At 41.9% G+C, this 16,436-nt stretch overlaps 1 protein-coding gene across 1 annotated transcript; it reads left to right on the top strand.

Moving 5' to 3' along the window:
• The first annotated feature begins 1,114 nt into the window (after window positions 1-1,114).
• LOC123443704 (structural maintenance of chromosomes protein 4) lies at window positions 1,115-16,341 on the top strand. Its single transcript, XM_045120205.1, has 28 exons — window positions 1,115-1,507; window positions 3,979-4,068; window positions 4,690-4,791; window positions 4,876-5,052; window positions 5,268-5,398; window positions 5,493-5,571; window positions 5,650-5,807; window positions 5,880-5,955; window positions 6,104-6,232; window positions 6,296-6,440; window positions 6,529-6,659; window positions 6,957-7,109; window positions 7,219-7,408; window positions 8,462-8,595; window positions 8,704-8,862; window positions 9,098-9,403; window positions 9,481-9,657; window positions 9,829-9,912; window positions 10,008-10,217; window positions 10,304-10,393; window positions 10,519-10,640; window positions 10,732-10,887; window positions 10,966-11,073; window positions 11,150-11,210; window positions 11,545-11,679; window positions 14,647-14,734; window positions 14,809-14,881; window positions 15,933-16,341. Exons 1-28 carry the CDS (start codon window positions 1,367-1,369, stop codon window positions 16,039-16,041), a joined length of 3,714 nt encoding a protein of 1,237 aa, XP_044976140.1. The 5' UTR covers window positions 1,115-1,366; the 3' UTR covers window positions 16,042-16,341.
• Window positions 16,342-16,436: the final 95 nt, after the last annotated feature.

Genomic DNA, 16,436 nt, shown 5'->3' with positions numbered 1-16,436 from the left:
ACAACGAACTAGCTCTAATTCATTATTCATATGTAGGCATGTATTCAGTATATAGTCATACGTGCTTATAGTAAGAACTTGCATGCCATCTTTTGTCCTACCCTCCCATGACAACACGATCCATAAGGAAATCTAAGAGATATTAAGGCCTTTTTTTAGTAGAGAACCGAAACAAAGTGAATACATGAATTTCTCAAATCACGGTCATCCCCGAAGAGTATCTCAATTATTGCCACCTTGGGGTATATGGATCATAACAAGTAATAAGTGCATACAACTAGCGAGATAAGATCTAAAACTCACCTATATCCATGAAACCATAATAGGTTCGGATTCAAAATCATGACACTCAACCCCTAGTGACAAACATTAAATATAACAAAGTCATACCAACATCAATTTTAGAACATAGTGTATGCTATGAATCAAGCCCTAACAAAATTGACTCAATTACATGACGAATTTCATACATTTGTATCTACCTCCAGTGTGCTTACGGTGAGATCACTCACTCCCGGTGGTGAGGTCCATGAGGTTGTTGTTGATGATGGCGACGATTTACCCTCTACCAGGGCCCGAATGGACTCCAGATCAGGCCTCTCGACAAAAAAACGAGATAACGGCTCCTTCCTATCATAAACCGCGATGAACTCTCTATTTTTTCTGAGAAAATGGTATATATGAAGTTGGAATTAGATCACAGAAAGATTGGAGGGCCCCACAAGGCACTAGGGCGTGCCCCTGCCTTGTGGGTAGGTGGTAACCCCCCCTCGGGTAATTGTTTGATTCCGTATTTTTTATTTTTATATATACAATACTCCTTTCGTTTCAAAATAAGCGTCTCAACTTTGTAATAGCTCTAGTATAAAGTTGTACTAAGCTTGAGACACTTATTTTAGGACGAAAGAGTATCCATCAAGTTTGGTGTGATTCCGAAATTTTTCATTTCTGAAAAAGTAACAACACCAAGGTAACATATGGGCCTGGCTTATTTATATAGCCCAACACAACAACTTCAGACCCACAACAGATGGTCCACAGATTTCCAATTCATTTTGGTCGCACGACGGACGGAAACCCTCCCAAGTCCCAACCTTTCAGTTTTCCCTCCCAAAACTCCCCCCAAGTCCCCAAATCCGCATCTCCCTCCCAGCCACTTCGACTTTCCCCAAAATTTCCCCACCACCAACTCGTTCCTCTGCAGAGTCTGCACACCTCGCCCAGGGGAAGCAGCGGCGGCGGCGGAGATCTCGTGTCGGGTCAGCGCCGTCGGCTGGCCGGGTAATACCGCTGCAGTGGCGCTCGTGCTCCGCTCTCCCGCGACTCCATTTTGAAATACCGAGGCATCTCAGTAACCCTCTCTTACATGGAGGCCTCGCCACCGCCGTCGCCTTCGCCGGCTAGCTCGCCGGGCAGGCCGGCGAAGCCGCGTCTGTTCATACGGGAGATGGTTCTCCGCAACTTTAAGTCCTACGCCGGGGAGCAGCGCATCGGTCCGTTCCACAAGGTATCTCCCTCTCTCGCGCAGATGCGAGCCCTAGCTAATTTCTACTTCGATGTGCTCGTCTTCTCGGCCCAGGTGAACGGAGCTAGGGCGGCCGTTGGTCGCACACATTGTGTTCCCCCTCTTCCGTTCCCCCCTTTTCGCCCGTTTTGGCAGCCGATTCGAGGTCATAGGCACATAATTTTGCATGATAGAGTTGCATTTTCCACTTGATCTATAATTCCGTAAAACCCTAGAAATGTCAACTGGCCAACAGTTAGTTTTACTTAGGTTTTAGCGTCTCGAGAGATTCTCTCTCGCGTCCGTACCCCCTCGCGTCGCCTCCCCTCGGGCGACGCTAGGGGCTCCCGAAGCCCTAGCCGCCAGAGCGGTCCCCTCCTTCCCCGGCCGCCGCTGCCGCTGGCAAGGGCTGCGGTGGCGGCGGGCCCTGCGCCTTCGAGCCAGGGCGGATGGTGCCGCGAGCCCCAGCGAGGCGGAGGGGCCGTCGCGCGCGGGGAAGACGGGGGCGGCGGTCAGGGCGGCGGACCTGATGTGCGGCGGCGTTCGTGGCCCCATGGCCGGCCGTGGTCAGGTTGGATGGCGGCGAAGGCGCTCCATCCGGCGAGGGCAGTGGCTGCGCGCAAGGGCTGTCATCGAGGGCTGCGGATTTGGCGTTTCCTGCCCAGATCCGTCACGGCTTGGACTTCTTCGGCCGGTGGCGCGAGGAGGATCGGTGTGGGGGCGGCGAGGCCCCTGCCGGCATGCCGACAGCGGTCTTCGTCTACATGACATGCCTCCCTTGGTTCCATCCAGCCACGAGATCGGGGGGTCACGACTTCCGGTGAAAACCGCGCCGACCTTGGTCATGGCGGACGATGGCGGCGTCTAGGACGTCGTTACCAGCCCATGGCATCGTTGTTGCAGGTCGTGGCACCACACTCGTGATGCTCCGAGGGAAACCTTAGATCTGGATCTACCGGTCGGACGATGATGGCATCTTCGATGTCATTTCCCTCCTGAGGGCATCGTTTTGGAGTACGTGCTGGGTGGACGGGACAAGAGGAGGAGCGGTGTTTGGTCTACCGTGAGCCATACGGTGTAGCCCGGCGGCATGGCGCTGCGGTGGTTCGTCGACATGCACGTGTAGGCGGATACGTGCAGGATGGTGGCGCTGTCTGGCACCGTGGTGGCGTCGACGGCAGACCTCGCAAGGATGATGCGTTTGTTCTAGCTCTGGAGAGGATACGGTGGTAGATGGTGGAGGCGGCCTCTGTGCCGGACCAGTTTGGGATCCAGTTTCAGTGGTGGCTAGGATGGAGCATCAGACTATAGATGTTAGGATTTGGTGCGATATCTGTTTGGTATTTGGCCCGGATATTCAGCACACCTTCATCAAGGAATAGGAGTAGCAACATGTGTTCTCTAGATGGTGGCTTCAGGCTGACTGATGTATTACTTTGTATGGTCTCTGTGAATAATTAATAAAATGGCTGTATGCATCGTCTAGATGCAGAGGCCGGGGGTATATCCTCCTTTTCTAAAAAAAAAGCGTCTCGAGAGAAGTTTTGTATGGTTTTGTTCTAAATATACATCTCTGGTCTCCCCCATATACCTACAGAATTCTAAATTAGCTGCACTATCTGTTGTTCCTTCGGCTTCAGTGCCTTGTTCTGGCTCGTTAGTTGTGATCCCATAAAATATGAACTGGAAATTTCGTATCCAACTACTTGCGCATGGTGATTCTGAAACCCTGGAGTAGCTCTTACATACTTGCAGCATTTTTGTTGTTCAAAATGTTTTTGTTGCACAATCGGCACCATGAAGCACAGACTCATGCTTAGATTCTGATACATTCAGCACACACTAAATGCTCAAAATAGTGTTTACAGGGTGGTTCTGAAGCCTTATGCCTTGATTTGTAGGGTTTAGTTGATTGCATCTTGTGAATATTTTCGTGCAGAAGCTGTAATTTGCAAAGACAAGAGAGATGCAAGTGCTGTTGACTGAACTAATACCATGAGCATCATTTAATCGCTGAAGTATACTTGTATCATTTTGTTAAAAGTATTAATGAACACAGGGTAGTTTTGAACGACATGCCTTGATTGTATGGTTTAGTTGGTTATCTGTTTTGGATATTTTCGTTCAGAGGCTGTAATTCGCGAAGACAAGGCAGATGCGAGTGCAGTTGACTGAAATAATATCATGAACACCATTTAATCGCTGAAGCACTGGAATATTCTGAGGATGCAGAACACCTGTATCATAATTTATACAGCCACAACACTAGTCAAATATAATCTTATAAGCAGAGATCCCTCAAAGTAAATTAGAGTTCCAGCCTTCTAGTTTTGTGCGACACAGAATTTCCGTGCTACAGATATGATTCATGCACAATAGATTTTTCTTGATTGCATGCTTTTTGTCTAGGTGCATGCCAAGTTACGATTCCTAGAGGCAAAACAAATTATGATAATGTTTTTTCTTGGTTGCAGAGCTTTTCGGCTGTTGTTGGGCCAAATGGCAGTGGGAAGAGCAACGTCATTGATGCAATGCTCTTCGTGTTTGGGAAGCGTGCAAAACAGGTGGATATCAATGCTCCATATTTTAGATGCTTTTATTTCATCAGGATATTTGTTTGAATCTTGGTAGTATCTAGTATGTACATATCACATCTTATTTATTTTGCCCTATCCAAGGGTTAAAGGCTGGCAATCCCTGTCAGCAAGTTACTGAGTTATTCCAAAGGTTGAGTTTAACAACCTACTGAGATACTTGTTTTGTATAACAGACGAAGTAAACACATCTTTGCTTAAAGGTATGATGTATCATATTGGTACTTTGATGGTACTCCCTCCGTCCCATAATATAAGAATGTTTCTGACACTAGTTTAGTGTAAAAGATGCTCTTATATTATGGGATGGCGGGGGTACTAATTTTGTGGTGGCTAAGTGGTATGTGCTCAATAGTTGGCTTGGCCTGACCCTGTCTTTATGAAGTATTGTCCTCCCATTTTCTATGGGCCATTTCGTGCACAGTTTTAAAGGTTTTCTTGGGTGTTTTGATTAACAATGTGAATTTCTTATCTCAAGCTCATGAAAGATGACCTCACATTCAGTAGATGTTATTTTGACTTGGAAAAATTTATTTATTGGTTGTTTTGCATTACGTATACTGTTTCTGATTAGTTCTCTCCTAACTGCAGATGCGCCTAAACAAGGTCTCAGAGCTCATACACAACTCTTCCAATCACCAGAACCTAGACAGTGCTGGTGTTTCTGTCCATTTTCAAGAAATCATTGATCTGGTATTGCTTGAGCCATGTCCTTACTGTTTCTTGCTTCATTGGGCCATAATTCCCTGTTTCTTTTTTCTCTGTTGCCATATGCAGGATGGTGGAAACTACAAGGTTGTTGAGGGCAGTGATTTTTCCATAACAAGAGTTGCGTTCCGTGACAACACTTCTAGATATTACATAAATAACCGTGGAAGCAATTTTACCGAAGTAACTAAAGTGTTGAAGGGCAAAGGAGTGGACCTTGATAATAATCGCTTTCTGATCCTTCAGGTTTTGTGCACTTTCCTCAGTTTGTGTTGCCATTATACGGATACTTAATGTTTTGTTAGATAACATCTTACATTTGATTACCTTCATAAATTTTTCACCCTTTGCATATTTCTTGGTTTAAGTCTACATGGAATTGCTAGGCAGTCATAAGGTGCTTTTCCAACTGTATTTTGTCGTATTACAACTACATGACTTCTGAGCTGGTCACTGTATAGGGCGAGGTTGAGCAAATCTCCCTGATGAAACCCAAAGCTCAAAGTCCACATGACGAGGGTTTTCTAGAATATCTAGAAGACATTATTGGGACAAACCAATATGTTGAGAAAATCGAAGAAGCTAACAAACAGTAAGTTATCAAAATTTTCAATGCCTGTTGTCATGATGAATGCGTGTTGTCCATGTAGTGTTATGTAATCATTCTTATGTTCTAACCCCTCTAGATTGGAAGTGCTCAATGAAAAGAGAACAGCGTCAGTGCAGATGCTGAAATTGGCTGAGAAGGAAAGGGACAGTTTAGAGGTGCTGATCAGATGTCATAAATTGATTCTTTTGGTTGATCAACAGTTTAACACTACTGATGGAGCTTTCTTCCTGTAGAATGCAAAAAATGAAGCTGAAGCATACATGCTGAAGGAACTTTTGCTTTTGAAATGGCAAGAAAAGGCAACAACAATGGCTTCTGATGATGCCACCTCACATGTTACTCAGCTAGAAGAGAATGTTACGGACCTAGCAAAGAACCTTACCTCCGAGAGGTGATTTATTGCCAAGCTTGTACATGAACATTAGTCATGAGTTCAGTACTAATTGTTTTGGTTATAATCCAGGGAAAAAATTAAACAGAACTCCCAGGAGCTGAAAGAAATGGAGAAAGCTTACAACAAACGTGTCAAAAAGCAAGAGGTATGGTCTTAAATTACATTTTCTGGAACCTCTATTGCTGTGAATTCGAAGTTGAATTTTCTTACATATTTAAGTGATTGATCTGCTAGTTTAACTTTTGGTCTAATTAAATGCCTGTCTTTAATGTTTGCTCTCTTTATATGCGCAGGAACTTGAGAATAACATGAAAGCCTGCAAGGATCAATTTAAGGAGTTTGAGAGGAAAGATGTAAAACACAGGGAAGATTTAAAGCATCTCAAGCAGAAGATTAAGAAGCTGGAGGACAAAGCTGAAAAGGTATTTTAAAATGATTTCAGTTGTAAGTCAAGCAACAGGGTCTAAAGTTTCACCTTGATCCAGGATACCTCAAAAATTGAAGGATCAGCAAAAGAGATTGAAGAATCATCCAATCTCATTCCACAGCTTGAAGAAAAGATACCAAAACTGCAAGAACGATTAAACCAAGAAGAGAAAGTGCTGGAGCAAATTAAACAAAGCTCTCGAGGTCATATTTTCCTCTCTCAGTATTTGCCCCCCCCTCCCTCTCTCTTCAGTGAACTGTTTTGTCTGATACCTATTTTTGGTAATCACAGAAGAAGCTGAAAAACTACTTGCTGAACTTGCCCAAGTAAGGACTGAGCTTGAACCATGGGAAAATCAAATTATCGAGCATAAAGGGAGGCTGGATGTGGCATCTGGGGAGAAACAAATAATGAAACAGAAGGTTAGCCATCCTTACCTTGTAGCATTTTAAACAGCGAAGACATGATAATATCACCTGGCTGCCACTTTGGACATGTCTTTCATTGAGGGCAAGAAATCCTATTTCCAATATGACACAGTTTTCAGTTTTGCCATCACAAAGTGGATCTGTTTTTAGGGAACGCAAGTATTCACTATTCAGCATCACATTGCAGGAGTCAGACTTTTTTGTGCCTGTTTTTTGTTTTTTAGCAAAGAAATGGTAATATATAATATTCTGACCTTTGATAATTCACATGAACCTTGTTACGTTTTTCAGCATGATGGAGCTCGAGCAGAATTAACTGATGCTCAAAACCAGATGGAAGTCATTAAGGAAAAAATAAAAACAAAGGACACATTTATTACGGAGCTCCAAGGAAAAATAGAGAAACATCAGAGTGAAGCATCTGAAGCTCGTAAAGTTGAACAGGTTAATCACTTCATATCAGTTCTGAGTCATTTCTTCTCCCTTCAACCATTAACTTCAGCAGCCTTATGTGGTTGAGGATCCTGGATCTCTAACTTGGAATCGGTAACAGGAATGCCTAAAACAAGAGGAATCCCTAATTCCTCTTGAAAAAGCAGCTAGGCAGAAAGTTGTGGAGATTAAATCGACAAGGGATTCTGAGAAGAATCATGGCACTGTTTTGAAAGCAATTCTACAAGCTAAAGAATCAAAGGAAATAGATGGCATTTATGGAAGGCTAGGTGATCTTGGTGCAATTGATGGTAAGATATAAACCATAGCCATAGAAGAATGACTTTTAAATGAATGCAGTTAAACTATTCCAACCTTTTCTGGACTATGCTGATTTTCTACATTTGGGTGCTGGAGAGTTGCCCTTTTAGTGCTTGGGAACACCTCTCGTTTCTTTTTTGCTCAGGAAACAAATTCTCATTTGCTTGAACATGAACAAGGTGATGGGGACGCTGCCCCCACACTTCCACTACGACCAATGAATCTGATATTATAGCTTTGAGCCTTTGACCAATGTTATCTGATGGAACAAATGAACTTGACGAGTTAATTTAACATGAGGTTTTTTTCGTTTCTCACTTGCACCTTCTTTCTAAAATGTGTTGTAATGGCATGATTTAATGAAATCTAGTTGTAATGTTTGGTACTCCTGACTATGGGGAGTGCATTTACTCTTACCAGAAGTTTTGATTAAGATGACTACTCCCTCCGTCTCAGTTTACAAGTCCGGCACATGTACCTAGGTCGTCAATTTGACCAACTTAATGAGAGGCGTATATAACAAAAAATATATCATTAGAAACTTTAGATGTTCTATTTTCTATTGATATAATTTTTATGTTAAACAATATATTTTGTATAAGTCAAATTGACGATCTAGGTACACGTGCATGCCTTCTAAACTGTGACGGAGGGAGTAATATTTATCGGGTTAGTGCTTTATAAATGATACACCATTATAAAATCCTGTTTGCTTGTATTATCCTGTTAGGTTAAGGTTTCTCCAGCCAGTATTTATCCCTTGGTACCAGTATGCAAAGCCCACAAACGTGCCAAGTTTGGGAACCCTCTGATTTTACTGATTGGTATTAGTTTTTGTGGTTCTCCAGCATGCTGTGTTTTGGTGCTGTTCTTTACATTCAAATCTGATATTGTAGGTACTGAGTTGGTCAACTCACTGGTCATCAAATAATTATGAAATTTCTATGGTTTATAATCTGAGGGGGCATTTATTTTACACAATATCTTGGTGGAAACATTTATTCAATTAAATATGATTTAATTTATAAACTATTGTGTTGCAGCAAAATATGATGTTGCCATATCGACAGCATGCCATGGGCTTGATTATATTGTTGTTGAAACAACAAATTCCGCCCAAGCTTGTGTTGAACTATTACGCAGAAGAAATCTTGGGATTGCTACTTTTATGATACTGGTAATGCTCTAGTTTGTTTCCTTTTTGTTTTTGTGTGTACTTGTATTCAAACTTTTAACTTGTTTGTTTTACTGCGATAGGCATGATTTTGTTATTTTACCATTACAGGAAAAGCAAGCACACCATCTTCGTAAGCTACAAGAGAAAGTAAAAACCCCTGAAGGAGTTCCACGCCTCTTTGATCTGGTAAAGGTTAAAGATGAGAAGCTGAAGTTAGGTTTCTTTGCTACCTTGGGCAATACTGTTGTTGCAAAGGATCTTGATCAGGTAAATCTTTAAGTTTGTCTGTTCCACTTAGTTTATTTGTGTATGTCTTAGCTGCTTGCAGTTATTATGTACCTTATTTGTTTGTTTCTCACTTTTCTCCCTAGCATTTTCGTGGAACTGCCATTCTGAAAATTACTTTATTCAGGAACATACCATATTCTGTTACCAAGCAATACCAGTCCTTCTGCTGCTTGCATTTAGGCAGTAACAGCAAGCATCTGTTTTTTGTTTTCAGGCTACTCGAATTGCATATACTGCTGCTAATGAATTTCGCCGGGTAGTTACCCTCGACGGTGCACTTTTTGAGAAGTCTGGGACCATGAGTGGTGGTGGTGGCAAACCACGAGGTGGCAAGATGGGCACATCCATCAGAGAAAGTGTTTCAGACGAGGCTGTTATGAATGCTGAAAATGATCTCAACAAACTTATTGACCAACTCAGTAGGCTGCATGGAAATATTAATGATGCTAAAAAACGCTACCGGTCCCTGGAAGATGCTAAATCTCGACTTGAGATGGAACTGGCAAAAGCGAAAAAGGAGGTATAAACTACAATGTTCTTATTCTTCAAGTTTTCTGTTATGTTGAGATCACCTTACCTTTATTCCTACTGTTAAAGGTTGAGAGTTTGAATGCCCAATACATTTACAATGAGAAGCGACTAGCTTCATTGGAGGCCGCATCAAATCCCAAAGATGACGAGATCGGCAGAATGAAAGAGTTGGATGAAATTATTTCTACTGAACAAGTTGCCCTAAAAAAGCTTGAGAAGAGTTCCAGCAAGCTCAAAGATCAGGCAAGTGCTTATACAAACCTTGAAGTCTCATTTTACAAAAAAAATGCAAACGCTCGTTAAATTTAGGCCCCTCCCAGTTGAATGCTTTGTTCCAATTTGTTGTAGCATTTTTGTTACAAATAGAGTCTCTATTACATAACTGTAACTTGAGTTCGCTTGAATTTACAACAGGCTTCAGAACTTCAGCAGAAAATTGAAAATGCAGGGGGGCAGGTGCTCAAGGACCAGAAGGCAAAAGTAGAAAAAATCCAATCTGTAAGTACATTCTTGCATGTTTATTTCTTTTATCTGGGGTGTGCGTGTGTGTTTCTCTTACTCTGACGTTTATGATTTCGTGCTTCAAATATCAGGAACTTGACAAAACAAGCTCAGACATCAATCGCCACAAAGTTAAAATAGCCACATGTGAAAAAATGATGAAAAAGTTAGCCAAGGCCGTTGAGGAGGCCAAAAAAGAAACGGAAAATCTTCTTGCTCAAAAGGAGAAGTTGATGTCTGTTTTTAAAGAGATTGAGAAGAAAGCTTTTCTTGTTCAAGAAGATTATAAGAAGACCCAGGAGGTAGTTTAGTTATGTTGCTCTACGGCCTGGACCTTGACTGGGTTGCATATTCAGAAGGATAATGTTAATCCTGTTTTGACTTGTAGATGATTGACACCCATAAAGAGGAGCTTGACAAGACAAAGGAAGACTATAATAAAACAAAGAAAGTGGTGGATGAACTAAGAGCCACTGAGGTCTCTTTTATTAATTTAGATCCTATTATACTTTCATGAACTTGGTCATGATGACTCTTGTAAGTTTTAATGAACAGAACTTTTCTTAATGCAAGAAAACATGAACTGTTTATGTGTAAAAACAGGTTGATGCAGAGTACAAACTGCAAGATACAAAAAAACTTGCCAAGGAGTGGGAAATGAAGGTGAAGGCATATAAGAAAAGGCTAGCTGACATTCAGACGAATCTTGCCAAACACATGGATCAGTATGTGCAAGTGCTATTTTTCAGTTACTTTATGAATCACGCATGCTTTCTTTGCTATTTTCAAATGATAATATGTGTTTTTCATCATCAGACTCCAGAAGGATGCAATTGATCCTGAGAAACTTAAAGAAACACTAAGTGATGAGCATCTCAATGAAATGTGTGACCTTAAAAAAGCCATGGAGATGGTGGCATTGCTGGAAGCGCAGATTAAAGACTCGAGTCCAAATCTGGATTCAATAGCAGAGTATGGACTAACTCTCTATACCTATTGACAAAACCTTTTCGCATCAATGTATTCATTGCTTATCTTTGGTCGAATCAGGTATCGCACGAAGGCTCGTTTATATGGCGAACGTGTTGATGAGCTAAATGCTACCACTCAGGAGCGTGATGATCTTAAGAAGCTATATGATGGGCTGAGGAAGAGAAGGTACTAGTTTTGATTTCGGTTTTAATAATAATATTGTCTGATTTGCTACCTTACATGCAATTATATATTATTGCAGGTTAGATGATTTCATGGCAGGGTTCAACTTAATCTCTCTGAAACTGAAAGAGATGTACCAGGTATGAATATGTATAACAAGCATGTAATTTGACGCTCCAACTTTCACTGTTCAAGTCCAACCACTCTATCACCATTTGACAAACGTGATTCATAATCCAAGAGTTGATTTGATTAGACTGTAATTGCCCCTATGAACTGAAATGTAACAATTATAATCAGTGCTTTCCTAGTACACATTTCTTGTGAATTGACAATTCTGAAAGGCGGAGTAGAAGAAAGAAAGCCTGGTGACTAAGTATATGACCTCATTGTTGGAACAATGATATGTTCACTACGTTGATGCTTATTTCTGAAGATACTGCATGGTTCCAACATATTATCTTGTCGTTTTAGATGATTACTCTTGGAGGTGATGCAGAGCTGGAACTTGTTGATTCGTTAGATCCATTTTCAGAAGGTGTTGTTTTCAGTGTAAGACCTCCCAAGAAAAGCTGGAAGAACATTGCCAACCTATCTGGTGGCGAGAAGGTATTTCTTTTTCCACACTTACAGTGTTAGAAAGTTAAGCTCTTTTATCGTTATGTTTATGAATAAAGATGTCAATCAGAAAGTCATTATTAGAACTTTTCATTTTTAGTGAATAATAGGTGCATATTGTTCATTGCTTTTCTAATACCTAATGATGGGCTTTACCAACGAGACCACATGAAAAATTTAGGACACCATAAAGATATCAGAAATATCGTACTGCATTATTGCTCATTTGGTATTGAAGATACTTTCTTGCTCTCACACTTCAGATGGAATATAAAGATGTTTAAGAGAAGTTGTGTGCCCTCATTTAGCAGACCAGGCACTTGCGTTAGCCTCCATCAAATCCGCAACCTTTTTTCAAGATGCACAGTGAGATTTTTAATGCAAATTTTAAAATAACACTATCCACTTATATTTGAATTGGTTTCCTGGTAAAAATGGCTGTACATTCATATTTAAGATAATGTAGTGCATAAAATATATATTTGATTATAGAGTAAAAAATTAGCTGTGACGTGTTTTGGCTTATGCCTGGTGTATTTCCAAAATTTCGCTGGCTTTGGAGTTTGGACCCTTGCTGTTTCCTTCACAAACTGTGCCAAAATTTTGGCCAGCAAAGGATGAAGTGCTCCTTCGCCAAAAAATTTGTTAAGCCAATTCTTTGGCTGGGAAGGTTGGCAGGAACCAAACATATGCCCAGCCCCACTGTATCCCATTCAGTCAAGTGCTAAGGTGCTAGTATGCACATTTATCTTTCTTTTACCTGTTTATTGTTAGGAAAGCAACTTATCTGTATTGAAGGCCCAAGGGGCATATATATATTACACATGACTTGAGGTGCAAGGAAAGTAAACATAGACTAATAAGGACTCCTAGACTAATACTAATACTTCCTAACACCCCCCATATGCAATAGCATTGCATTTTGAAGAAGTGTAATACTAAAAAAAATGATAATCCAAATCCGCGTCTTGAGTGTCGTCGTAGCATGAAGAGTCTTCAAAACTTGTCGAGTCGCCGAAGGAGATAACGAAGAGATGGCACATCAGAGGTAGACACCGCATCACTTGAAGATACAAGATAAATATCAAGAGAAGATGGGTTGTCAAAAGAAGATGGCACATCAAGAGAATAAAACATTGTGCAGAAAATCATAGTCCACGACAACCGTCGGCGAAAGAAGCTCGGCGGATAAGGCACGATGGACGTAGATTGACAATGCAAAAGAAGTCCAGAAAATCCTATAGAAAACAACAATGGCAAATAAGCCACAAAAGTTGCATGGAAAGGATCAGGACCGGAGAAAGGCTGACGGACTAAGGTATGGTGGACTCGCATGACATGAGAAAACACAAAATATCAATGGATTTGGTGGACGCAGCGGAAAACCCAAATAAAAACTAGACTAGGGATGATGGTAGCGGAAGTAGCTACGAGAAAGAGATAACACACGAAGCAGCAAGCATGTAGGCAAGCAACACATGATAGCAACAGGAGAGTTGCACGGATGAGCGGCAGCCCAAACAGCAAAAGAGCAGCACGCAGACAAGCATGCAGCAGCAGCCAACATAGCAGAGGCAGCGGCGGCCAAGAGGAGCACCACGTAGTAGCAGGAGTAGCACCACGTAGCAGCAGTAAGCAGCTAGTTGCTGCATGTAACCATGCGTTGTAGTGATGATGCCGATCACGGACGCCAGCGAGTTGATTGTGGAGGTGAGGCGCGCGTCGGACATGGCCAGCGTGGAGGTGCAGATGAGGACGACGACGGCGATGGGATCGAGCAGATTGAAACCTTCAGCGAGCACCGGGAAGTGGATGCGGAGTGCGTCCGTATCGAGTCCAAAGAGCGCGGCGAGGTAGGACGTCCAGGAGCGCCCCAGGCCGGCCGCCCCCACGACGGCCTCAAGCAGTATGTTCCCGGCGGCGAGGAACGCCGCCATGTCGCCGAGCTCGACCCGCAGGTATGAGAAGGAGCCCTCGGCAGATGGGATCTCGGTGGCAAGCTCCGCGTAGCAGAAGGACGAGAGCAGAGCGGGGAAGCCCGCGGCGGCGTAGGCCTCGGAGCTCTGGAACGAGGGCTCCGGGAAGAAATCGGCCTTCTCCACCGCCAGTACCGTCGGCCCCACCACGTAGCAGCAGGAACGACTGTCCACGCCGAAGGAGCCTGCCTCGATCTGGAGTTGCGACAGCAGGGAAGGAGCCTGCCGCGATCTGGAGCAGGAAGACGGGATCCAATCGAGGCGATGGATTCAGCAGGGCGAGACGGGATCCAGCGGGGGGCTGAGACGGGATCCGGCGGGGGGCAAAGACGAGATCCAACGACGGGAACTGGATCCAACGGGGGGCAGAGACGAGATCCAGCGACGGGAACGGGATCCAACGGGGGGCAGAGACGAGATCCAGCGACGGGAACGGGATCCAACGGGGGGCAGAGACGAGATCCAGTGACAGGAACGGCGGCTGGAGCAGATCGAGGCGGACGGGCGGCGCCCTGAGACCTAAACCTAGGCTCTAATACCATGTTAGGAAAACAACTTATCTGTATTGAAGGCCCAAGGGGCATATATATATTACACATGAATTGAGGTGCAAGGAAAGTAAATATATACTAATAAGGACTCCTAGACTAATACTAATACTTCCTAACATTTATGATTTGCCTCGTGTTACACAGCGATACCACTATTGCATATTTTGCAGATTGCATGAAATTTGCAACTTGATTAGTTGTGTTTGATATTGTATAAAATGTATAAATCCCTTACATGTACTCTTTTGTTGTGCAATCAACATGTTACACTGACTGCAAACATTTCTCATGATAATACTCCCTCCGATCCATATTACTTGTCACATATTGATACATCCGTATCTAGACAAATCTAAGACTAGTAATATGGATCGGAGGGAGTATTACTCTTTTGGATATATATACCTATTGAAACATTTGTTGTCGTACAGACGCTCAGCTCCCTGGCTCTAGTGTTTGCTCTTCACCATTATAAACCAACTCCATTGTATGTTATGGACGAGATAGATGCAGCATTGGGTAAGTCTTGTGACTTTCTTCTGGAACTAATAATCTTACACTTCAAATGGGCTAAATGAAACTCCTGTTTGCAGATTTTAAAAATGTATCCATTGTTGGACATTATGTGAAAGATCGTACCAAGGATGCTCAGTTCATAATTATTAGGTATGCTTATTTCAGCCCACTTCTTTCAAATTTACCTTTTCTCTTTGATTATATATCTTTTATTCAACCTGGAAAATCCTGGTAGGGGTTGTAAATGCTTTGTTATTGGGCTGTCCCTTTCACGTTTGATAGATTACTAGAAGGGTTGTACATGCTTTGCCGCACCGTTGAATTTGATGGGATTCTTAATTTTTTTACCCACTCTATTTAAAAATATATGGTGTACTACTTTTTTGAAAAGTTAATCCTCATTAAGTTTGATCAAATTTATAGAGAAATGTATCAAAATTCATAATATCAAATCGGTGTTATTTGATTCATCATGAAATGAATTTTCATATTTTTTGTTTAATATTCTGGATGTTGATATTTTTGGTTCTGAACTTGGTCAAAATTAAAGAAATTTGACTTTCAAAAAGACTAATAACCCTTATATTTCAAAATTGATGGAGTATTTAGTTTATCCGGTGAGGGAGACGATGAAATGTGTTTTACGTTTATTTATAATGCAATTATTTGTTCGGTCTTTCACGGTGTATTTTATGTTATCCACTAATCAAATCCATATTTATGTGGGGATATTGTTTCATCGTTGGTTGTATGTACTATATTCGTGCTATAGTATCACATGGTGACACTTTTTTATGGGTGATAGGAATCTGCGAGGGGTTGATATGTTTTTATAGGCCAGTTGCTGCTGATTGATTTGAAACATTGTTGGCCCGATCAAAATTGAATACCTTGATCGAATGAAAAAGCTTTAAAATTAGGGAGCATAGGGAATTTAAATAATTAAATAGGAAGGCTCCTTGAGAAATTGTTGACCCGGTGAAAATTGGGTGACCAAAGTCTAAATTGAAGTCTCAACCTATTGTAAAATTTTTTAAATTAGGAAGCATAGTGTATTGTATAAAAATTAAATGAGAGGGTTTGAGAAATTATTGACTGGGTCAAAATTGGATTATCAATTTCAATTGAAAACCTCAATTGATTGTGAGGCCTCCAATCCTATATAGTATATATTAACTTATGTCTGTCATCCTTTCTGCAGTCTGAGAAACAACATGTTTGAATTAGCTGATAGGCTGGTTGGCATCTACAAGACTGATAATTGCACAAAGAGTATAACCATCGACCCCGGAAGCTTTGCCGAGAGCTGAAACCAACAACTCCTCGAAGCTTCGCCGAGAGCATGAAGGTGACCTGGTCTGCACGGTGGAATTTCATCCATCTCAATGTGATCTTTTTTTGTGCCATCATGGAACCGAGGTTCCTTTGGCATCGAGCTTGATTGTACTGCTAAGATGGTTTTTTGTCATGTAAGAATGAGAATGACGAGGCTAGAACATTTGGTCACCTAAGGTACTTGATGTATGTAGGCCTAACTGAATGGGAATCACTAATATTTTCTTAGTTCCCAATCGAACCTATTGTTCAACGAAGAAACTGCACTCCCAGTATGCCCTTATGTGTCTTTCAGAACAAACATTACTCCCTCCGTCACGGTTTAGAAGGCTTGCATGCAAATTTTCTATGACCTAGGTGGTTATTGATT

Source organism: Hordeum vulgare, chromosome 1H (genome assembly GCF_904849725.1).
Source record: "Hordeum vulgare subsp. vulgare chromosome 1H, MorexV3_pseudomolecules_assembly, whole genome shotgun sequence".
NCBI lineage: Eukaryota > Viridiplantae > Streptophyta > Magnoliopsida > Poales > Poaceae > Hordeum > Hordeum vulgare.
Note: the sequence above shows the minus strand (reverse complement) of the source record. Positions and strands in the feature narration are given on the sequence as shown.